General features: G+C 35.7%; 1 protein-coding gene across 10 annotated transcripts in view; it reads right to left on the reverse strand.

Annotated features, from left to right (window-relative positions):
- Positions 1-25,348, reverse strand: part of DLG1 (discs large MAGUK scaffold protein 1) — a 284,649-nt gene extending 259,301 nt beyond the window's left edge. For 7 of the 10 annotated variants that reach the window (XM_029215168.1, XM_029215166.1, XM_029215165.1 and 4 more), the window contains exons 1-4: positions 24,942-25,308; positions 24,436-24,485; positions 23,303-23,434; positions 6,846-7,012 (exon numbers count right to left, since the gene is read on the reverse strand). In XM_029215168.1, coding sequence (XP_029071001.1) covers positions 6,846-7,012; positions 23,303-23,434; positions 24,436-24,454 — 318 coding nt within the window. In that variant the 5' untranslated portion in view covers positions 24,455-24,485; positions 24,942-25,308. Of the gene's footprint in view, positions 1-6,845; positions 7,013-23,302; positions 23,435-24,435; positions 24,486-24,941 lie in introns of all 10 variants that reach the window. The other 3 variants (XM_029215162.1, XM_029215160.1, XM_029215159.1) reach the window with 1 other exon arrangement.
- Between the last annotated feature and the right edge of the window lie 235 nt (positions 25,349-25,583).

A 25,583-nucleotide genomic window follows, 5' to 3' on the forward strand; every position in this document is an offset into this window, starting at 1 on the left:
ATTTCTATTAGGTTCTTACCTTTTTTAAATGTGGCACTCACCAAGTTTTAAGTTTTGAGTCCCCTACTTTCTCAAGACATAAGCCCTGTGGTTTTCACTGCACACCTTTGCACAGTATGATGTTTTTTAAGAACTTAAACATTATACTATGGCAGAAATAACTGTAAAAGAATATTCAAAGCAGCACTAACCCAAAACTGGAAACAAGTAAAATATCCACCATCAATAGAATGGACAAATATAGTGTGGTGTATCATACAATGGAATATTATACAGCAGTAATAATGAAAAAACTTCAAATCATGGAAGAAATTCACAAATGTAAGAAAAAAGCTAGACACGAGAAGCTACAGTACATACTGTATAAATGTGTTAATATAGTTTTAAAAGAGGCAAAAAACACCAACACAATGGTGTTAGAAATCAGGATGGTCCTTTGAGGAAAAGGGATCAGGTAGTGAATAGGAAAGGTACAAGGGAGATTTTGGGGGTACTGGTACTTTTTTTTTTAAATTGAGATTTAACGGGCATACCATAAAATTCACCAAATTATAAGGTGTACTATTCACTGGTTTTTAGTATATTCCCAGAGTTGTGCAACGATCATCACTATCTAATTACAGAATCCGTTAGCAGTCATTTCATTTTTTTCCCATGGCCTGATGTATTCACAATGCAGTAATTCATCAAGCTGTACATTTATAATTTGTGGACCTTTATATATGAATATTACAAAGAACTTCAATAAATTTTTTAAAGTTAGTATTTAGAGGACTTCAGATTAAACCGCGCAGGCTGAATATACACTTCAACTCTGTCTCCTAACTCTACTTAAATTAAAGCAGATGGATTACTTTAAAGCATTAAATACAAGGTCAAAGAGAAGGGGAAAAGAGATATCCTCCCTATACCAGAGTCAGATAATTTCCCTCCCATAAAGATGAACTCAGAAGGAGTTCCATCAGTCCCCATCTGATACAGGAGACCTAGAGATAGCAGGGACAACTGAAAACGAGAGTACGTTACTGAAAGTGGGTAGTCTTAACCTACCTAAATTAATACTTTCTTTTTTCACAGAATCATACTATATCTTCTGATCTGCAACCTGCTTTCAATCATTTACTAACATACAGTAGATACAGAGACTATATTTTTATGCCTGCTATTTTATATTACATTAAGTGGCTGTATGATATTATGTTTATCCAGTTTCTTACTGATAATCATTTAGATTGTTTTGGTTTTTATTAATATTACAAATAATACTGCAATGAGCAGGCACATATTTTTTAATATATATTAATAATTTATGAGAGTACATCTGTGACACATACTGGATCAAAGGATATGAATATATACTGTCAGGCTGTCTTTCAAAACTGCTGCACCACTGTATTCTCCTACCAACAGAATAAGAGTTTCTGCTTCCTCACGTTTAATTAATCTTTGACAATCAAGTTAGTTAAAAATATTCTGTCAATTTAATTTGCATTTTTTAAAGTTACATTGAACATCTCTTCATAGGCTTATTGGCCCATTTGTATTTCTTTTTCTCCAAACTGCCCGTTCATGTCCTTTGGTCACTACCCTATTGAATTTGGCTTTTTCCTTCTTATTGATCGGTAAGAGGTCTCTTGAGTTAAAAGGGTTAGAAATTAGTTCCTTTTCATAAATGTGACAAAATTTTTTCCCAGTGTAACATTTCTTATTTGTTCATTGTATCTTTTAAGATACAGAAATTCTATAATCAAAGTTCAAACAAACTTTGTAAAATCCACAAAGAAATTCTACAGTCAGTATTCTTAACCTTTTCTTTGAATTTTTCAAGGTTTTCTTTGTTGTGCTCAGAAAAGCTTTCCCTCTATCCAAAAAAGACTGAAAAGTTTATTTTTATGGTTTCATTTTTTTTTTTAACCTTTTGATCCATTTGAAACGTACTGTATCATCAGGAATAGGACTGCCACAGACTAAATGTTTGTGTCCCCCTCCAAATTCACAGGTTGAAATTCTAACCCCCAACGTGACAGTATTGGAGTGGCCAAAAAGTTCCTTCGGTTTTAAGTAAAAATGAAAGACATATTTTTCATTTTCACCAAGAATTTTATTGAACAATGTACTCACTGTTTTGTTCCACTACCTTCTGCCATTTTTCAGGCAACTTCATAATTCCATCTTCCCAAAACATTTTATCTTTTTGAGCAAAGAACTCTTCCAGGTGCCTTTTACAGTCTTCCAGGGAACTGAAATTTTTTCCATTAAGAGAATTTTGTAAAGACTGAAATAAATGGAAATCCTAAGGTGCAATGCCTGGTGAATACGGCAGATGAATCAGATCTTCCCAGCCAAGCTGTAACAATTTTTGCCTGGTCATCAAAGAAACATGCGGTCACCCTGATGGAAGATTATGCGTTTTCTGTTGACTAATTCCAGAAGCTTTTCATCGAGTGCTGCTTTCAGTTAGTCTAATGGGAGCAGTACTTGTTGGAATTAAACGTTTGGTTTTCCAGAAGGACCTCATAATAGAGGACTCCCTTCCAATCCCACCATATACACAACATCACCTCCTTTGCATGAAGACCGGCCTTTGGTGTGGTTGGTGGTGGTTCATTTTGCTTGCCCCACCATCTCTTCCATTCCACATTATTGTACAGTATCCACTTTTCATTGCCCGTCACAATTTGTTTTAAAAATGGAACGTTTCATTACGTTTAAATAGAGAATCACATGCAGGAACACTGTTAAGAAGGTTTTTTTCACTTAACTTACGTGCAACCCAAACATCAAAGCAATGAACATAACCAAGCTGGTGCAAATGATTTTCAACGCTTCATTTGGATATTTTGAGTATGTCAGCTATCTCCCGCGTGGTATAATGTTGATTGTTCTCACTTAATGTCTCAATTTGATGGCTATCAACTTCAACTAGTCTACCCAACTGTGAAGAACTGGCCAGTGAGAAATCTCTAGCACAGAACTTTGCAAATTACTTTTGACACATTCAATTAGTCACAGTACCTTCTCCATACACTGCACAAATCTTTTTTTGTGTTTCAGTTGTGTTTTTACCTTTCTTGAAATAATAAAGCATAATATGCCAAAAATGTTGCTGTTTTCTTCCACCTTCAATATTAAAATGGCTACACAAAAATTCACCAATTCTGATAAGTTTTTTTTTAAATGTACGCTGATATGACAGCTGTCACAATACAATCTAACAAAAATTTTTTCAAATGAAGTTAAAGGCAACTAAGCACTAATAGAGCCATCTTACAGACAAAACTGAGTGAACTTTTTGGCCAACCCAATATTAAGAAATGGGGCCTTTGGGAAGTGATTAGGTCTTGAGAGTGGAGCTTCTGTGAATGGCATTAATGCCTTTATAAAAGAGACCCCAGAAAGCTTCCTCACACCTTCCTCAATGATAAGGACATAGCAAGAAGATGGCCATCAATGAACCAGGAAGTGAGATCTCACTAGACAGTGAATCTATTAGTGACCTGATCTTAGACTTCCCAGCCTCCAGAACTGTGAGGAATAAATCTGTGTTGTTTATAAGCCACTTAGTCTATGGTATTCTGTTATAGCAGCCCCAAAGAACTAAGATAGAATAGTGCATCCTTCTTTGTTGGAATTTCTCCTTAAATCAAACAATTTCTCCTACTCTTGCATTTTGCTTCCTTTCATATATTCTTCTTTACAATCTCTAAAAGTAATTGTTCTTATTTTAGAATAGATTTGTTTTTATAAAAATAACACATGCTCATTATTTTTAAAAAGTAACAGAAAAGTACTAAAAAAAACAAAATCCCCATTACCCACAATCATTAATATTAAGCAAACATATGCAAACGTCTCACTAGACATATGTTCAAAGTAAAAGACATACCAAAACCAAAAAAAGTTATAACTAAATGGAATACTAATTATGTCACTTTAAAAATAAATGGTATTGGGCTTCCCTGGTGGCGCAGTGGTTGAGAGTCCACCTGCCGATGCAGGGGACACGGGTGCGTGCCCTGGTCCGGGAAGATCCCACATGCCGCGGAGCGGCTGGGCCCGTGAGCCATGGCCGCTGAGCCTGCGCGTCCGGAGCCTGTGCTCCACAATGGGAGAGCCCACAACAGTGAGAGGCCCGCGTACCACACACACACACACAAAAATGGTATTAATTTCCATTTTACTACATCAGAAGAAATAGAAGAAAACACAGTCACAAGGCCACATATTAATGGACAAATGGGAATCTGGCAAGAGTTAGATCAGTTACCAACTGTTAAAAAAAAAAAAGACAAGAAAGAAAAGTGGATAGATGCTTTACAAGACAAAGATTTTTACTTTAAGAGAATAAGAGAGGCAAGCCCTGGTGGAAATTGATCAATCTCAAATAATTTCTGCAACAATAACTCTCTTTAAGATAGTCCTGCAATAGTGAACATAAAGTGAAAGAGACAAGATCATGTTGCACGCAATTTTGTCAGAAAAAGATTACCTTACTTTTTAATCCAAAAATTAGTGCAGTGTAATAATAATCTAATTTTTTTGTACAAGACAAAATATTTTCATGATTTTAATTTTTTTCAAGTTATAGTCCAATAAAAACTTTTTTTGCATTTGTTTTGAGTCAGTGGATTCTCTTCAACTGTAAAACACTTGAGGTGAATTAAATTATCCAACTCTCTTTTCAGTCCCAAACACTGTGCCCCTAAGAGTTCAAAGTAGGAATTGAAATGAGAGATCAAGTTAAAGGTCACTTAGCCAAGTTTTCTGTCCAAATGAAGCATAAATGAATGGGTAATAGAGGAACATACTTTCCTTCTTTCCTTCAAAAGAAATCAAATCTCCAAATATTCCAAGCTTTTTTTTTAAGTCTTATGACTGTCATCCACCAGTGTGTTTCAAAACTATTTGCATTTTCAGACTAACATCTTCAGGGTATCCTGTCCTCTCTGAAAAACAGTACTTCCCCTTAACTGACCTTAGCTCACAGATTTTTCTCTTCTTAAGAATCTAGGACTTGATGGATATATCCCCATGTTCCCTTTACTAAGTCCACCCATGAATGGGTACAGATTTCAAACATTACTACAGCATCTTCCATGCAACAAGCCCTAAACAACATTTTGTAACCATACTCCCATCTCCTCCACATTCCTAATTAATAAGATCTGATATTTCAGTCTGAAAGGCCTTATTCTCCTCTTAATTTTAGATACCTTTATTATGTCCATAATATACCTTTCAGGACATGCAGAAACCAGCAATGCAAAAAGCATTCTAGGTACCAGTGCCTCATAATTTTATAAAAGTTGAAATGTTTCCAATACCATTCTTAACGGAATTCAATACACAGTTGATCTTTCAGACTGAAATCTATATGGAAATTAACTTGCAGCTTGCAGAACTGTCCACTTATTTAACCTTAAAGAACATTTACTGGTTACAATGATCAGGCCATTATCTAAACAATCACCTATAAAAACAGACAACTCAACTTCAAGAACTCTATGCTTTATAATCATAGCTGAGCATCATAAATCAGACAATAGAAAAATAATTAAGTTATTAAATAAGACGCCAATTCCCTTAAAATTTAACATGTTTCTTAAAATTTTTTAACCTAGGACCACAGTAAATGTGAAATAGAAACTGTATTACTGATTAACATCTTAAAAATCTATCTGAAATGGACTAACATAAGTGCAAATGATATATCAATTAAAGGGAATGGAAACTGAAACTATCTAAGAGAAAATGATGATGAAAATAAGAGAAGAGAAAAATAAAGATACATAGGCAATACAACACTACATTCTCTAACCAAAGAGAAAAATACAAGGACATACTATGATTAGTAAAGAGAACTGTGAAATGGGTATTAAGATGCCTAAAATCCAAAGGTAAACTTGCCCAAATTAGCCAAATAAGCTGGGTCAAGTCATTCCTTTTCTTCTGGATCTCAGTTTCCTCATCTTTAAGATGAAGGGGAAGGATCAGATGTCCTCTGATTCTTCCTGCTCTAAAATTCTATAGTTCTATATTATTTAATATAAGAGAAAACTGAGAATCTGTTTCATTACCAAAGGGCTGTCTGGTTGCTGCCTACCACTACTTTTCCCTGATTCAATTTTCCAGGCACTTCTCCAGCAGTAAGATACTAGAATCAAAGTCAGTCAGACAACCACCTTCAAATGACTAATGTTCCTCAGACAGAATCCTCATTACAAAATGCTTCATATCTCTGTTATGTCATATCTACCAGCAACAGTAGATCACAACAAAAAAAGAACATTACTAAAACAGTTATGAAAACTCAAAGAAATAATTAGCTACAAAAAAAATAGAGAAACCAATGCTGTCCTTAAGATTTCTTGATCAGTCTCTAGTGAGATTTAACAATGCAATCCTTCAAGCCAATAAACAGAGAATCTGTGTAGCAACTGCTTTCTGAGAAAAAATACCAGAGCAAAACCATCTTTTCAAAGTAGTTTCCATCTAATTATTACACAGATGGGGCCTCACTAAGGTCTAGCATGCAAAGTAATTTTTAATAAAGTAATATACTTTAAGTAATATTAATAAGCCTGAAGCATTGATAATACTAAGTAAGACTAAAGTAGTACTCTAATAGTCAAGTATTTCAGACCTTGAACCATTCACAACATTTTAAGACAGGGGTACCAGAAATTCTGAGCTTATCCTTTCAAAAGTATTTTTAATCCCATCCTTTTTATTCTATTATAAATGATACTTCCACAAAATATCCATTTTAATAAAATGAGAAAACTTAGGAGCCCCAATTAATTGATCACTGAAAAACAGCTTAAGGAAAAGTTTTTTTATCTTACCTCTACACTAGGGCTAAGGCTACTTGGTAGTGTTTCTGAAGTCACAGTAGTGCTTGGAAGGCTGGAAATTTCCCAAGTATTCACAGGCTGCATTGGTTCAGACTGCTTTGAACGATCTATACATTTTGGATTATCCAGTAAGGTCACTTCATAAAATTCTTGAATATCTAGATGTGAGGAAAGGAAAAGAAAAATTCAAAAGTATTTAAATTTTCTAATTAAACTATGTATTGCTGAAACAACATAACTCAAAAGCAAAATTTTTACTCTAGATTAGTAAAATAAATCCAAACTTATAATGTACTTATACAGTGAATATTTTCTCATTTTATTATGTCACATATCAGAACCTGCAGGGCACAGTGTAAAAGTCATAGGCTTTTTATACTTCGAAGTCAGTGCTGAGTTCAAATCCCTATTCCATCATCAATTAGCTACATGTATAGGCAAGTTACTTAATCTCTGATAACTTGCTTCTTATCACTGTGAATTGTTTCAAGTATTCAGTGCAATACATGTAAAGTGCACACGGGCACACACTCGGCTCCTAACAGATAGTAGTTAATACTATTATTGTGAATTCTGCAGACATAAGTCATCACTGATATTTTATGTTTTTGTATCACCAATATCCAGGCTGGGAATGTAAACCCCTCAAGTGGTTTCAACTGCCCTTGTAACCAAAGTAAAACAAAAGAAGAATAATACATTAAAATAAAATCAAAGAACTAGGAAGTATTTTTTAGATAGCCTCGAATTTGAATATTTGAAATAGTAAGTTAAAATATTTTGTTATTTTAGAAATAATCAGCTAAAAGTATGACAAAACTCTGAAAGAAATGATAAATGTACTTACAGCAACACAGGATAATTTGGAAGATCAAGCTACTCTGCTATCAGCTGGAATTATATGAACTTAGTATATTAACACTGGTTATTCATGCTGCTCAGAAGCTCTGAGTGGTAGTTATATCATGTTTAACTACCCCACTACTAGTTTTTTATCCACCTCCTGGTATAATTTTGAGTTGATTTTTTTTAAAGGAGGGAAATTATTATTCAGCAGTAAAGATGGGGTATTATCTTGTATAGAATCAAATAAAATAACTGTAAATAATATTTAGAAAGAATAACTTTTATTTCTTGTTTTCTCAATATGATTAAAAGATTAGTATCTCCCTTAAAAAACAACATCAGGGGCTTCCCTAGTGTCGCAGTGGTTGAGAGTCCGCCTGCCGATTCAGGGGACACGCGTTCGTGCCCCTGTCCAGGAAGATCCCACATGCCCTGGAGTGGCTGGGCCCATGAGCCATGGCCGCTGAGCCTGCGCGTCTGGAGCCTGTGCTCCGCAATGGGAGAGGCCACAACAGTGAGAGGCCCGCATACCGCAAAAAAAAAAAACATCAGAAGATACTAGAGACAAAGTAACTCCCTTTGTAGTTTTGATAACCAGTGGAATTGTAGAACTTTCTAGATAAAAGGCTAATAAAAACTCAGGTCTGAAAGTGAGAATAATATCGGCCTACTTCACAGGATGTTAATATTGCTGCAGAAAATTGTATGTGAAAGCATTTTATAAACTATGAATCACTATATAAAACTGTTCACATAACCATCATGGAAAAAATTAAAAACTCAAATTCAGAGCATTAGCTACAAATGGTTCTTACCAAACAAAAACTGTTTAATCTGAACCTAAATCAAGTCTTTAGAACCAACTTCTAGTTCAGAGGGAATACAGGGGACAGAGGAACAAGTTAAATGACACCAGAAAAGAAATCAACAAAACTGATTCAGAGGGAGACATTCTACAAGACAAATGGCCTGGTATCTTGAGAAAGCAGTGTCACGAAAGGGAAAATAAATTGTTTGAAAGTAAGAATTTCTGTATAAAGGAAACAAAAAAGACACACCAACTAACTGCAACGTCAGAGCCTTAACTGGTGTGTGTGTGTGTGTTTGTTTGGGGAAGGCTGGGGAGGGGGGACGAACTATAAAAGACATTGTGACAAGAACAGGGAAACTTAAATACAGACTATCTTCCAGAAAATACTAGGGGAAAAAATTTTTTTCCAGAAGATATATATATGTGTGTGACAGTATGTATAAATTTATGTAGCAGGACATGTATTTCTATATATGTAAGAGGTATATTTTTATATATGTAGGAGATAAATATTTGTAGATCTATCTACCTACCTGTCTATAGAGATCTCCTACCCCCCAAATCAAACAAACAAAAAACAGAGCTCCTAGTACAGTATTATGCCTCCCAAGAGCACTAAATCAGTGTCGATCAATTGGTTGGTTACCAGTCTCAATATAAATAGCCCACATCACTACATAAAATTTTTAGTATATTATCCAATACTGTAAGTCAAGTTTCAAATCTTAAATTTCTATGTGACCTTTCATTCTATAATTAGCAGAAATACTGCTATATTGTCCTTTAATAACATCTCTTAAAATTTTAGGCCAGTGCTGTCCAAAATAACTATCTGCAGTGATAAATGTCCTACAGCTATACTGCCCAATATGGTAGCCACTAGTTATATATGCCTCTTGAGCATTTAAAATGTGACCAGTGTGACTGAGGAACTGAATTTATTATTTTATTTAGGTTTAATTAATTTAGGTACCTACTATGGTAGAGGACAACAGAGATCTAGACTAATATAATTCAGAGTAACACTTTACTATCTAGTATGGTCAAAGAATAAAGTGTTCCCTACACTTTATTATGAATTTTTCAAAAGTTCACTTGCAACTTGCTACTATTAATTGAAATACCTCATTTCTAGGTCTTACATTAATCTATCAAACAGTCCTTTCTAATTTGCTGTATATGAGCTCCTATGGACCAGAGAACCAAATATCCACATTATTAACTATATCACATTTAAGAAAAAACAAGCTGAGTAAACACCCACTAGGATGGTTATTATCAACAAAACAGTAAATAACAAGTGTCAATAAGGATATGGAGAAAGTAAACCCTCGTGCATTGCCGGTAGGAATATAAAATGATGCAGCCACGTTGAAAACAGTATGGTGGTTTCTCAAAATATTAAAACACAGACTCACCATTTGATCCAGCAATTCCACTTCTGGGTATATTCCCAAAAGAACTGAAAGGGCTCAAATAGATATTTATATACCCATGTTCATAGCAGCATTATTCACAATATCCAAAAGGTGAAAACAACCCAAATGTTCAACAACAGATGAATGATTAATAAACAAAATGTGCTATATACAAACAATGTAATATTATTCAGCCTTTAAAAGCAATGAAATTCTGATACAATCTACAACATGGATGGATGAATCTTGAAGACACGATGCTAAGTGGAGTAAGCCAAACACAAAAAGACAAATATTGTATGATTCCACTTATATGAGGTACCTAGAATAGTCAAATTCATAGAGACAGAAAGAGAAGTTATTCCCAGGGACTGGGATAAGAAGAGAATGGGGAGTTACTGTTTAATGGGTAAAGAAATTCAATTTGAGATGGTGAAAAAGTTCCAGAGATGAATAGTGGTGATAGCTACTGAATGTGAATGTACTTAATGCCACTGAACTGCACACTTATTTTAAAAATGGTAAATTTTATGCTATATATATTTTATCACAATTTTAAAAATGAGCTGAATTGAGAGTCTAGGGGAGTTTAAATAAGTAAAGTGCATGGGATACAATATGTGGTTTTATAATATTTTAGCTATTTAGATATCTGTTTCTTACTAGGGTCAAGATAACTGATATTGCCAGATAAGACCCAACTTAAAAAGAGATTAGTTACCATACTTGGCTAACTAAAACCATAAGCAAAAGTACTGAAATATTTGTTAACATATGTACAGTGTGGTGACATTTCTGATGACAGTCTGTCACAGTAGTTATCACTTTCCTTAAAAAAATGTATTTATATACACACACACACATCTTTAATCTTAACCCATATTCCACCTCAACTAACATTCCAAAGTTTATACACTTTATTTCATTTGTCCACCACATTTCTTCATCTTTAGGGTGTCCCAAGACAATGGAGGTGAGCAACATAATAACACCCCTTCAGAAACTATTTCTCAATTACAATTCCTTCAGTTGTATCAGTGAAGCTTTTTCAAAGGTGCACCCAATCAAAAAAGGCACCCTCTGGAAAAACTGCACACAGAGACTGAGCTTTTCTTAGTAGTCCCAAGTATTAATATTTTATATTTCCCATGCAGTCCCTGTCCTTTATAGTTAATCAACATTTTATATGTCAGAAGTGAATTATTATAACTGTTCATAACTATAAAGATTTAGAAAAAAAGGTTAGATTATCATTATGACAAGATTAGCATTTCTACAAAGCAACATTCTAGAATTCAAAGTATTATCTTCTACTTTTTCTTTAGTTTTCTAAACTCAGGAGTATAACATGGAGTACCATAAGATATCTAGTCTAAAGTAAAACAGAAGTTACTACACAAATATAAGACAAAAACAAACATGGTAAATTCTAGTATAATCCCAATCTCTCCTATTTCCTAAAAGTCTGTTCAACATGCCAATGTCTGAAAATCCAAGTTATTCTCAAAAGACTAACTTCATGAAAATAAAGAATTAAATTAATGAGCTTACTCTGAACACTTAAGACATTCAGCCAATAAATATTAATGGAGTGAGGGACTTCCTGGTGGCTCAGTGGTCAAGAATCCACCTGCCAATGCAAGGGACACGGGTTTGATCCCTGGTCCAGGAAGATCCCACGTGCCGCGGAGAAGCCCGTGAGCCACAACTACTGAGCCTGTGCTCTAGAACCCACGAGCCACAACTACTGAGCCCACGTGCCACAACTACTGAAGCCCACATACCTAGAGCCTGTGGCTCTGCAACAAGAGAAGCCACCGCAATGAAAAGCCTGCGCACCACAACGAAGAGGAGCCCCCGCTCACTGCAACTAGAGAAAAGCCCATGAGCAGAAACAAAGACCCAACGCAGCCAAAAATAAATTAATTTAAAACTATATATATTAATGGAGTGAATACCTTCTGGAAAAGAAATAAGAGAATTAAAATATGAGATACAACCATAATGTCTTTGGGAGATTGAGATAACTGAGGAAAAAAATTATACAACACCTAAAGTTTTCCAATTTAAAGCACCTAAAAAGGCAGAATTCTATAAAAGTTTGACAACTATATTTTAAATCATAGTAAATCAAAGTGTAAAGAAAATGAGAGAATGCAGTTAAAATGATTGTCATTAAACAGACAAGAGTGATCCCATACTCATCCAAAAATACATACAGCTCACCCAGATATATACCAGACATATAATTTAAATGTCTGATACATTTTTATCACCCTGAAAAAAATTATTTACTTTGAAAATAATGATGCACTAAAGCAAGCAAGAAGAGAAAACAAGAAAATGCAGGAATGTTAAAACATGCGTTAGAGGGAAACTACCCTTTAGTTGACTCCCAGTTGAAAATATTAATTTTGTCGAGCCTACAGATCAGTATTATCACAGTCTAGTCCTCATTTTCCATTTATAGTCTGCAAGTGCTTTCACTGTTTTGGACTAAATTGGGTACCCACAAGTGCAGTTCCTGAACAAAGATCTAAATTATAAGGTCACAAAGCTATAACACGTACAATAGAAAAATTCTCAAAAATTAAACTTAAACACAACTAATTAGGCCAACAGAACTGAGAAGAATCATTCCTATTACAAAAAAGTTTTTATTTGGAAACCCCTAAGATTACATGTATTTCATAAGTCTCCAAATCTAAGTAAAAATTTCTTTATTATTTTCTTGCTAAAATTCAAAGTTTGCAAACACTAGGAGTAAGGGAAGTACAGAATTCCAGAAATTCCCTCAAAGGAAGTTGAGAAAAAGTTTTCTAGCTTTTAGTGATAACTTACATCATCCTAAACAGAGAAACTCACAAACCATAAAACATTTCTCAAACTAAAGAAATAAGGCAGTACTAACTCAGGATCAGAATAGGAAGTCTAAACACAGGCTCAAGAATGTGTAATAATTTAATATAATATAGGTAATATCTCTAATCTATGAGTAATATTTTAGTTAATGGAAAAAATATTAAGACCTTAACAGACACCTCAGCAAAGAAGATATACAGACAGCCAATAAGCATATGGAAAGATGCTCCACCATATATCATCAGGGAAATGCACATTAAAACAAAAAGATCCCACTACACATCGATTAGAAAGGCCAAAATACAGAACACTGACAACAACAAATGCTGGTAAAAATATGAAACAATGGGAACTCTCATTCACCGCTGGTGGGGATGCAAAATGATACAGCCACTTTGGAAAGCTATTTGGTGGTTTTTTACAAAACTAAACATACTCATCATACAATCCAGCAGTCATGTTCCTCAGTATTTACCCAAATGAGTTGAAAACTTATGTCCACACAAAAACCTGCACACAGATGTTTACAGCAGCTTTATTCATAAATGCCAAAAGTTGGAAGCAACCCAGATATTCGATAGGTGAATGAGTAAACTGCAGTACATCCAGACAACAGAATATTATTCACACTCAAAAACAAAAATTAAACAAAAAACAAAAACTATGAATCCATAAAAATATGTGGAGGAACCTTAAATGCATATTACTAAGTGAAAGAGGCCAACACGAAAAGGCTACATGCCGTGTGATTCCAACCATATGACATTCTGGAAAAGGCAGAACTATGGAGACAGTAAAAAGATTAGTGATTGCCAGGGGCTGGAGGTAGAAGAGACATGAATAGGCAGAGTACAAAGGATTTTTAGCGCAGTAAAACTATTCTGTATAGTGTGGTGGATATATACAAATATAAATCTATAACGGTAGACATATGTCATGATACATTTGTCCAAACCTATAGAATGTACAACCCCAAGGGTGAATACTAAGGTAAAACTATAGACTTTGGTGATAATGATGTGCTCATGTAGGTTCATCAATTGTGACAAATGCACCAATCTGGTGGAGATGCTGATAATAAGACAGTCTATGTATGTGTGGGGACAGGGGGTATATGGGAAATCTCTGTACCTTCCTCTCAATTTTGCTGTGAATCTATAACTGTTCTAAAAAATAAAGTCTTTAAAAACTTAAATTGAAACAGATATGAGCTATCAAGTCATGAAAAGACATGGAGAAACCTTAAATGCATATTGCTAAGTGAAAGAAACAATCTGAAAAGGGCACACACTTGTGATTCCAACTATATAACATTCTGGAAAAGGCAAAACTACAGAGACAATAAAAAGATCACTGGTTGCCAGGGAATTGGGAGGAGGGAGAAAGAGATGAACAGGTGGAGCAAGAGACAGCAGAAAGATCAGTGGTTGCCAGGGGTTTGGGGGTAGGGAGGGAAGGTACGAATATGTGGAACACAGATTTTTAGGGGAGTGTAACTATTCTGTATGATACTGTAATAGTGGATACATTTGTCAAAGCAACAAATGTATATGTCAAGTTTATCGATGTGTAATGCAAAGAGTGAACCCTAGTAAACTATGGACTTTAGTTAATAACAATATATTAATACTGGCTTATCAACTGTAACAAATATACCACACTAATGAAGACATCAATAAGAGGAGAAACAGGAGTGTGGGGTGGTAAGGATATGGGAACTCTCTGCTTTCCACTCAATTTTCTGTAAACCTGAAACTGCTGAAAAAGTTAAAAGTCTAATAATTTTTTTAAATGTTTAAGGGAGCATAATAATGAATTTATATTACAAAACAAGCAATCTCATACTGTATTTCAAAATAATTTCCAAATGTATTAAGGATTTAAATGTTAAAAAAAGAAGCCATGACAGAATTTGAATATAGTAAAGACTTTTTATAATCTCAGGGATAGGAAAGGCTTTCTAAGCATAATACCAAGGGTAAAAGCACAACAAAATTGATAAATCTAACCATATATAAATGTGTTTTTTAAATTAAATTTTAAAAACAAATGACAAACAATGGAAGCTATTTGCAACTTGCAAGGCAGACAGAATTGGTATCTCTAATGTAGATTTTATACCTCTAAGAAAAAAATGAAAAAAAAAAAGTGAGGATTAAAATATTTGACAAATTGAATCTAGTTTCCTCATATTTTTCTAACTATAACACTTATATAAATGGTGATTATTGATATTAGTGTTTCATTTTTATGTATTTTATTAATTTGTTTTTGTTATTAAACTCATAAAACAAACAAACAAACAAAAAGTGGTTGGAGGGGCAAATGACATGAACAAATAATTCATAGAAATTAAAATAAACAACGATGTAAGAAAATTCTTACATCGTTGGCTATTTATTTATTCAAAGAAATACATAATAAAACATCAAAATGACTGAAGGTGTATTCCACATATCAGAATAGAAAATATTAAAAAGACAGATAATACTGCATAGCTTAAGGTATAGTAAATTAGTCATTCTTCCACATAATATCTAAAAAATTAAATTGATATAACATTTCTGACAGTAATTTTAAAAACTACATCAAAAGCCTTTTTAAATTGCACATCCCCTTTTACTAAGCAATTCAATTCTAGGAACTTACCCAAAGGACATCATCAAGGATGCAGAACAAAGAGGCATATACAAATGCAATGTTGTTTATAATTCAGAAAAATTATATACCTAAATGCTCCTAGGAAATCATTAATAAAACTACAATAAATCTATACAGTCTTTAAATGGTACAAATCCATTGATACGGAAAGGTAATGATAAATTTTGTGAGATAAAAATAGTTAAAATGTATAGCACAGAGAAGTCACACTGTATACACTTAAGCAAATTCAACCATAGCACCTCTTTCCACCAAAAAAAGGGCAATTCTACCTATCAGTCCACCTAGTAAGTAAATGTCAGCAAATAAAAAATGAGAAGGGAGGAGACTGTTCCCTCAGGTAGTCTCCATTTTCATAGAATCTCTCTATATCTCACTGTGCTGAATGTGATTCTAGAATTATGTGCTTTTAATACAAGAGGTAAACACAAGCCAACTACTTCATCTGTTGATCAACTGAAGAAACAATGATTTCAGGACTTCCCTGGTGGTCCAGTGGTTAAGAATTCGCCTTCCCATGCAGGGGACGTGGGATGGATCCCTGGTCGGGGAGCTAAGAACCCACATGCAGCAGGGCAACTAAGCCCGCGCACCACAATTACGGAGCACATGTGCCTCAACTAGAGAGAAGCCCGCACACCACAAACGAAAGATCACGCCTGCCGCAATGAAGACCTGACGGCAGCCAAAAAAAGATTTTTCTTGGCTGAAATCAATGATTTCTTTCCACTACAGGGAAAAACAACTGTATTGTAGTTAACGAGAGACAGTGTTAAACTCCTGAAGGATTTTTAAGGATAATTTTAATTTGATATTTTTCACTTTATACACTGATTTTAAGTATCAATTCCCACTGAATTGTAGAAACAATTATACTATGTTTTATTTGTGTAGGGAGTTTGTTTTGTAAAATGAAAGTGTGTATATATACATAAGAATAGCATTCTAGAAGGATATTCACCCTATGGAAGAAGTAGCAGGTGTTGGCATGATAATTTTCTTGCTTATAATATTTTATATAAAGTACGTGTATCTGACCTTAAATGTTTATAAATTCCATTTTGGAGGGTTAGAGAGAAGGCAACTAGAAAACTAAAAAGCAATGAAATATAACCCTGCCACCTCAGAGGGAAAAATTTTATCAGTTAATTAACTAAAAGTACAATGTTTTTATAAACTAAAATACACAATAGTCAAACCTACTGAGGCACAGATACGCTGCTTTCATCTAAACCAACATGGATTTAAAAAGCCATTTTGACTCCCAAAGAGAAAAATATATAAAATTTTAAACTATGCATTATAATTTGTTGTTTCACATACTAGAAAGAGAAAAAATGTCAAGCCAGTATCCAAAATAAATTATTCCAACACTTTAAATACTACATGACTAACAGCCACACAGTATTCCTTAAAACAAGGTATGTATCAAAAGGAAACAGAGCTTCTCAAAGAAATGGTTGATCCTAAGGCTGGGGCAGGATATGTACAAGATGAACCTGGAACATCTTGTTATGCCAAAAAGTAAGAAAGTGCTAAAAAAAAAAATGAGGGCATGTCATAAGAGCAAGCTTGAGAAGCCTCCTACTAGGCAAATCTGAGACAATCTGAACACCAAAATCATTAAGGATGGTAATAAATTATCCACCACTGAAAGAAATATGATAGCTAGGTAGCTAGCTAGGTAAGTAGCTAGATAGATAAATGGGAGAGGAGTGCTCTTAATTACAGTAAAATGCCAAGTGTTAGCTGGTAACTGTAGAAAAGTGCTGCTGTTAAGAATATATATATAATTATTCAACTGTCATTTTCAACATAGTAAAAACTGATTCAGGCAAGCATCATCAATGGATGCTAAGTCTAGATGGAAATTTTGCTAAAGAACAGGGTACATGCAAGGTGTTAGTGTCTCCCCCACATATTGCTTATAAGTTGCAAAGGGGAAAAAAGTAACTACAGAGAAATCAGACAACACCTTAACTGGGTGATTAAAATTAACATTACCAATGAAGGGCAGAAGACACCATGTACCTCTGGATGTACAGAACCATACAGAATACATAACCTGAGTCTAATCACAAGCAAATATCAGACAAACCTAAAATGAGAAACATTATATATAAAAAAATAAGAGCAGAGGGGAACTGTATTCTTCAAATACGTCAATGTCATAAAAAGCAAAGGTTGTGGAAATGTGCCCAGATTAAAGGAGACTAAAGAGACATAACAACTAAATGCAGTACCTGGATAGCGTACTGGAAAAATAATTTGAAAAGGAAAATTTTAGTAGGAAAAAATTTATCCCTACATAGATGAAATAGCTTAGACTAGAAGAAATATTTACAGATGCTTTTACAGCTCTGTGACTGCAAGGTTCTAAAGAGAATTCAACCAGATTCAGCATAATCAAAGCACTGCTTCAAAGCAGGAGTAAGTAAAACTATTAACAAATAAATAACAATCCAATTCAATCAAAACTACCAACAGAAAAGTTAATAAAATTTTCCTCAAATTCCATAATTTTTAGTCAACAGTCTGATCCATATCCTGTTATAAATGCTTTCCTTTCTCAAACCTAGCCTACAAAGTTACACACACACACACACACACACACACACACACACACACACACGCAGGTGCACAAAGTTACCAACAGACTAAAAAACAATATCACTGGGACCAATAATAAACAAAAAAACTAAGGAACTTTGACATTTTACCATTATAGCTGGAAGTCTGTAAATCTCGATTACTAAGTAAGTACCTTTCAAAGTGTGTAAATTCCATCATTATAAACATCATTCCATCATTATAAACATTCTCCTTCAAAGTAAAATCTATTTTAAAAACCATGTTTTAAAAACACTGACCGGGCTTCCCTGGTGGCGCGGTGGTTGAAAGTCCACCTGCCAATGCAGGGGACACGGGTTTGTGCCCCGGTCCGGGAAGATCCCACATGCCGCGGAGCGGCTGGGCCCGTGAGCCATGGCCGCTGAGCCTGCGCGTCCGGAGCCTGTGCTCCGCAGCGGGAGAGGCCACAACAATGAGAGGCCCGCGTACCGCAAAAAATAAAATAAAATAAAATAAAATAATAAAAAGCCATTTCGATTCCCAAAGAGAAAGTACATAAAATTTTAAAGTATGTATTATAATTTGATTGTCTTACAATTTATTGTTTCACACACTAGAAAGAGAAAAAAATGTCAGGCCAAAAAAATGTCCAAAATAAATTATTCCAATGCTTTAAATACTATATGACTAACAGTCATAGGATATTCACATTAAAATACTCAACTTATGATAAAGAACACCCTAATGGTTGAAGGTGAAAAGAGGCTCTGGACTCAGATTAGCTGAGTCCAATTTCTGGCTCCACAATTTACTATGTGAGAGTCCTTGGGCAAGCTGCATAATCTCTCATTTCCTCTTTTTTCTAATCTATAAAATAGTATAATCACCTCATAAGTGAATATATGCCTCACAGGATTATGATGACTAAATGAGATACTTTTATTAGCACAGAGAAAGTGTTCAACAAATGTTAGCCATTATTATTTCTTACATACTTAAAAAGGAGTCATACTCTCACATCCATTAGTATGGCTACTATCAAAAAAACTGAAAATAACAAGTGTTGACAAGGCTGTGGAGAAATTGGAACCCTTCTGCACCATTGGTGGGATTATAAAATGGTGCAATCTCTACAGAAAACATTATGGTGGTTCTTTAAACATTTTACATGTAACTGTCATATGATCCCACAATCCCACTTCTGGGTGTACATTCAAAGGAACTGAAAGCAGGTTCTCAGAGACACTTGCTCACTCACATTCACAGCCACACTGTTCACAATAGTCAAGACGTAGAATGCAAATGTCTATCAATGGAGGAATGGATAAACAAAACTTTGACACACACACACACATTTATATACATATACCCCAACACACAAGAATATAACTCAGCCTTAATAAGCAAGGGAGTCCTATCACATGCTACAACATGAATGAACCTTGAGGACATTATGCTAAGTAAATAAACCAGTCACAAAAAGACAAATACTTTATGATTTCCCTTATGTGAGGTATTTACAGTAGTCAAAATCATAGATACAGAAAGTGGAATGGTGGTTACCAAGGGCTGGAGGGAGGAGGAAAAGGGGAGTTGTTGTTTCATAGGTATCGAGTTTCAGTTTTGCAAGATGAAAAAGTTCTGAATTGTTTCACAACAATATGACTGTACTTAACACTGCTGACTGGTACACTTAAAAATGGTTAAGATGATAGATTTTATGTTTTTTTACAATTAAAATAAAAAAGTCACACTTGATACTCAGTATCTCCAAACTTAAAATGTCCTTCACCATGTTTACAAGGGCAAGTGAAACTGTTAGTTAATAAAGCAGCAATAAATGAATTAGATGCTAAAAAAATCTCAGAAATGGACAGTTTTATTACATAATCCACCTTCATTCTGAATATCTGCAGAAATAAAACAGTGCATTAAAATAAGCTTGCTATTTATCGCAGACAAAATACAAATCAAATGACTCACTCACTAAAGTCTCTAAAGCCAGCCTGATCTTGAGATCAGGTTTTGCTCCTGTGCACAAGGAAAGTAGATGAATTCTCTTATTCCGTAAGTAAACCCAAGGGTCTAGACTGGTACGAAATCTTTGAGGACTACCGAGGTCCTCTCAGATCCCAGACAAACGCAAGAATCAGAAATGACCTCAAACCACTATGGACCTGGAGAGCAGAGCTTTGACTGTTATCAAACCATATCCAGTCTATTTTACTCACAAAATTTTCAAATATAAGTACACAAAATGAGAATACAAAAATCAAATATATTTAGTTTTCAACCTGCTCTCACCTAAATCAGGGATTAAAATTAGGCAGACTTTATCTCCCATTTATACAAAAATAATCAACAGATGTTTTGGGAATAAATTTTAAACAAATGTATAGTTCATGGACTTTTTTTTAAGCTATAATTTAAATATTCACCTTTAAAGAAACAACTTAGCTGAAACTCAGAAGTTAATAAAAACTTTTCTGTTTTCAATAATTTTTAAATCTTCAAGCCATCCTTCAAGGATGCTACCAAGCATCAGGGCAAGAACAATGATTGCCATATTTCACTGAATTGAGGATACTGATATGGAGGATATCAACTGTAAAATGCACCATTATTTCACATGCCACTAAGAATATAAGACCAATGCCAATATATATCCGTTAAAAAATGCACCCCAAATTCAGAGATACCAAAATTTTTAAAAACTGCTATCTTAGAACAGATGTAGTGCAATATGTGCATGCTGTTCCTCTGAATAACCCAAGGTACCAGAAACCTAATCTTAATAATATATCAACTACAGAGGGAGGGGGGAAAAAAATCAACACTTCTATAACACCAAACCCCCAGGGCCTCACACTAAGTTTTTTTTAATGCATGAAAACAGCCAATACAAACTACCAATTCAAGAAATCAATCAATAAATAACCGCTGCAGAGTGCAAGTCCAAAGAAGTAACTAGATAATTCACTATAGCCTAAGGAAATGATTTCCAAACTCTAGAAGTCAAAAACCTAAGCACCATAGGACTTTCAAACAATTAGAGGTCAAGACCCCATGTCTCCTTTAATCCAATGGTCCACAGGTATCACCTTACAGAATAGAGTGCTACCTACTAAAGGAAAACAGTTAACACAGAATTTTTCAGTACACACTATGAACACAGTGGACTCTAGTTTAGCTTAGGGTAATTTACAGGATTAAAGTACATTACCACACTGTTTCAAAACCAATGGTACAGGTGCAAAGCAAAAAAAATCTTACTGACCTAAAAATTTTCAAAAAAAGGAATAAAGATTAATACATTAACCCAACTTAAGCATGCACCAAAAAATGCATTTATTAATTTAGTAGTGTCAACAATTAATTCAACTACAGTATGGAAACACAAAAAATCTCTACTAAATTTACCCATTTCAAAATTCCTAATTATTACTTTTCTTACACCAAAATCTGACCCCACATTCTATAAAATCTTAAAATATAAGCAAATCTAAATATCAAAGTAAATTCACAACCAATAAACTTATACAGGACAAAGAAGATTCACAAATATAACTCACAATTAGAAAACTAACTCTATCAGAATTCAATTATGCATAAGAATAAATACATTCAAAATAGGCGAGGCAGAATACATTAAAAAAAAAAAAAACCTTAAACATAGTAAATCTACCTCCAATCTATGGAGAAATCTAAGTGTAGGTTCTGTTTGGTTACTTCACTAACCATTTAATTTTCTTAAGTCGCAGATTCCACACAGAGGACTCCATCTATGTCCAAATGTAAAAGAAGACATAGAAGTCATACTATTTTTCTCTAAACAGTAACCCTACTAAATAAAACACTCCTAGGTTTAATGGTGATTTAGAAAACCAAACAACTAAAAATGATTTTTCCCTTCCTTTTTTGTTTTTTCAGAGGAATCCAATTTGATCATCCATTTGGACCTTAAACCTCAGAGCTTAGAAATCCAAATGTAAAAAATGTCCATCAGTTTAAACAAAAAAGGCAAAATGCTGGTAATCTTTGAAGATGGGTGACAGATACATACTAGTTCATTATACTGTTCTCTCTTTAGTTGTATATATTTTCAAAAGTCTATAATAATGCTAAATTTAAAAAAATTATTCAGATGTACTGAGTGATCTTCTTCAAAGTCTTCTTTAATTCTAAAACTAATTTAGTATAGTATCAATTTACCAATTAGTTATTTGACAGGATACATTAACTTGAAAGTAGCCCTCAAGCCACATCAAAAGTTACTCCATCAATAGATAGATATAAGACTGTAACTACTTTGAAGTTACTGAGGAAAAAGTTGTAATACAATGAAATATATGTCTTATTTTAATACGTTATATAGCCAATGACAAATAAAAACACATTTTATTCTTAGAATTGAAAGGGACAATTTTTCTAGTTCACTGGTTTGTATACTTTTCAAGATACCTAGAGAAGAGGGCCAGAGACAGAGCATCCTATTTTATATATTGGGGATTATGTACAATATATAAGATTTTGCATTAAAAAGGGGTCTAGCTACTTTTTAGAAAAAGGCTTAAAAACCACTGTTCCATTGCACCCACATGCTACAGCTAATAGTGACTTAGAAAAGATTAAATGACTTGTACCATATCATTCAATCAATGGCACTGTCAGGAGTAGAATTCAGCACTCTTGACTATGTATGTGTTCAATTCTCCTTTAAAACAATGCACCACATCAAATTTAAATTACAGCTAAGAATAAAATTGTTTCAATATTCTTGCCTGTAAAATAAGATTAGACAAGATCATCTGTAAAATCATTTTCCAGGTCTAAAATTCTGACTTCACAAATGCCAAGTTTAAACAGAGGTCTATATTAAGGGAATGAATGTTTTTAAACATAGCAGAAATCCTCAAACATTTTCAGGGATTCCAGAGAAATAGCAAGTCAAATACAGAAACAAGCTAACAGTTACTCAGTCATTACTTTTTGGATCCTGAAACATTTTTGCAACTTCTTCATCTTTTAATGTTAGGATGTTAAACTCTGTTATCAAAGACCACTGAAATAATCATACTCAAAGTTTTTTTGGTTATTAGATACTTTTGGAAAGAATATTGGCCTAAGTATCAAAATACACCACTCACTGGATGTTCAAGTTATTGAATGCCTCACAGAGAACCAAGTATATCACTCTCTGAAGTTTAAAATAAATGACTTTAGAGCAGCATTACGCCTAGCTGACACATAATGGTCACAAATAAAGTTTTAATTCCCACCTATTAAAGCCTGAAAGAGGTTGCTCTGAAATATGTTAATAACCCGTTCTATGGAACTTCTGAGCTGTCTGTCTTCTGTTTGGCTTAGTTTCGAACGATAACCTTCCAACAGGTGCAATGCTCTCTGGGTATCTGAAAAGAAAAAAGAGTCTGATTAGGGACTTCCCTGGCAGCACAATGGTTAAGAATCCGCCTGCCAATGCAGGGGACACAGGTTCGATCCCTGGTCCGGGAAGATCCCACGTGCTGCAGAGCAACTAAGCCCGTGCACCACAACTACTGAGCCTGCGCTCTAGAGCCCACGAGCCACAACTAGTGAGCCTGCGTGCCACAACTACTGAAGCCCGCACGCCTAGAGCCCGTGCAACTCAACAAGAGAAGCCACTGCAATGAGCAGCCCCCGTCTCTGCAACTAGAGAAAGCCCGCCCACAGGAATGAAGACCCAAACAGCCAAAAAAATAAAAAGTTTTTAAAAAATTATATATTTACAAGAAAGTATTACAAATTAGCTATGCAGCAAATGATTCTGCAAGGCACCTAAACAATTCCCAACATCCTCCAAGTCAATCCATGCCACTATGTTCATGTACTCATATATATATTCCCTAGAATGATCCAAAAAATGTTCAACATGTTACAATAAAGGAAGAAGGTGAGCAGTTTGTAATAAATGTGTACTAGTGATCATCTGATCAAAGTATTAGTAACACTGTTTCAGCTGATCTGATATACAAAAGCAGAGTATCTACAATTTGTCATTATAATTCAAATATTACGTGCTACAAAACTACTAGTTCTTAGCCAGTATCCCACATTCGCTCACAAAAGTGTTTAGTAAGAACGATAAAATGAAATATTAAAACACCAATACAGAATTTTTAAAAAGACATTTCAGAGGGAAAATGTTAATTGCCTCTCCAGTCACCAGAGATATGTCAAGGAAAAAAGCTTGACAAACATTTAGGTGTTTCCATCGTCTGAATGATGTGAGGCTTAGATTCCCTAAGTAGTAAGGCTAGGGCTGTGCTGTCTCATCAGAGTTACACAAACATCTTTAAAACATAGCAATCAGAAAACAGATATACAGAAAAGCAAGAGACACCCACAGAAGAGTTCCGACATAAATTCTCACCTTGCTTCCGGACCGGCATTTTTCTCCAGAATCAGGAAGAGGGCACACACCTTTAAGAACACAAAACATAAAGGAAACTAAATTTAGAATAGAATCGAGGTTAAACTAGCATTTCCCTCTAACTCTCAAATCGAAAAACTCCTAGCCCTATTTGAAAAGCCCCCCTGGCAAAGTTTTCCCAAGTGAAAGGAAGAGCCGCACAATCCAGCAGTGTCAATCCAGAAAGCTTTTACCTAAGGTTGGGTTCCCCTGCAAATGTTAAGAGCAAACAGAAGCCAGATGCCAAATTCTCCTCGAAAGCTGCCCCCTCTCCAAAGGGCACTAAATGCCTGGACATGGGGCCAGCCTCCCCCGGCATAAGTATACATACCCCCCACCTGCTACTGGGGGGCTGAAGAGGCTCTCCGACCCTTGGCCCCTAAGCCAGCAGAGGCTGTAGCGCACTGGGAGAAGGGATCAGCTGGACTGATCACCCCGCCCTGCTCGGGCCCCCTCCTCTCGCTTGCCTGTCTCCTTGCTCGCTTCCTCCGAGCTACTCCAGCGAGGGCCGGGCAGGGCAGCGGCCGCTCTCCGCGACGCCCTCGCGCCCCACATGCACACCTCCGCGGGCCCCCACACCTGCGGCGCGGCCACAAAGTTCCAACGAGTGGCGTGCGCTCTGAGCTGGGGTGCGCCCCGGGCGGTCTCGGGGCGGCTCCCCAGCCCTGCCCCGCTCCACGTCCCCCCGCCCCGCCCGGGGCTCGCGGAGCTGAGCAGAGGGGGGTGAGGGAACGGGGGAGGAGCTCCCCTCAGCGGCCGCACCCCCGTTGCCTCTTCCTCCTCCTCGGCCGCCGCCGCCGCCGCCTCCACACTCGCCGCTGCCCGCTAGCCCGCTCGCCCTCTCCGCTCTTAGCCGCCCCACCCCCAGAACCTCGCCTCCTTCCGCGCCCCCAACCGCTCTCCCCCCAAACTTTCCGCCAAGATGGCGGCCCTGGATCTGGACTGCCGCGCCCCCACGTGACCGCTTTCCCGGCGCTCGCAGCCAATGGGAAGTGAGGAGGCGGCTTGCGCCGAGCCCCGGGCTCCCAGCGCTGCTACCTTTGGTTTGGGGGGGGGGGGAAGGCCAGGAGGGAGCTGGGGAAGACAAAACGGGACCTGGGGAGCATCTA

This window comes from Monodon monoceros, unplaced genomic scaffold (assembly GCF_005190385.1).
Source record: "Monodon monoceros isolate NGI ecotype Baffin Bay Population unplaced genomic scaffold, NGI_Narwhal_1 Super_Scaffold_11, whole genome shotgun sequence".
Classification (NCBI taxonomy): domain Eukaryota; kingdom Metazoa; phylum Chordata; class Mammalia; order Artiodactyla; family Monodontidae; genus Monodon; species Monodon monoceros.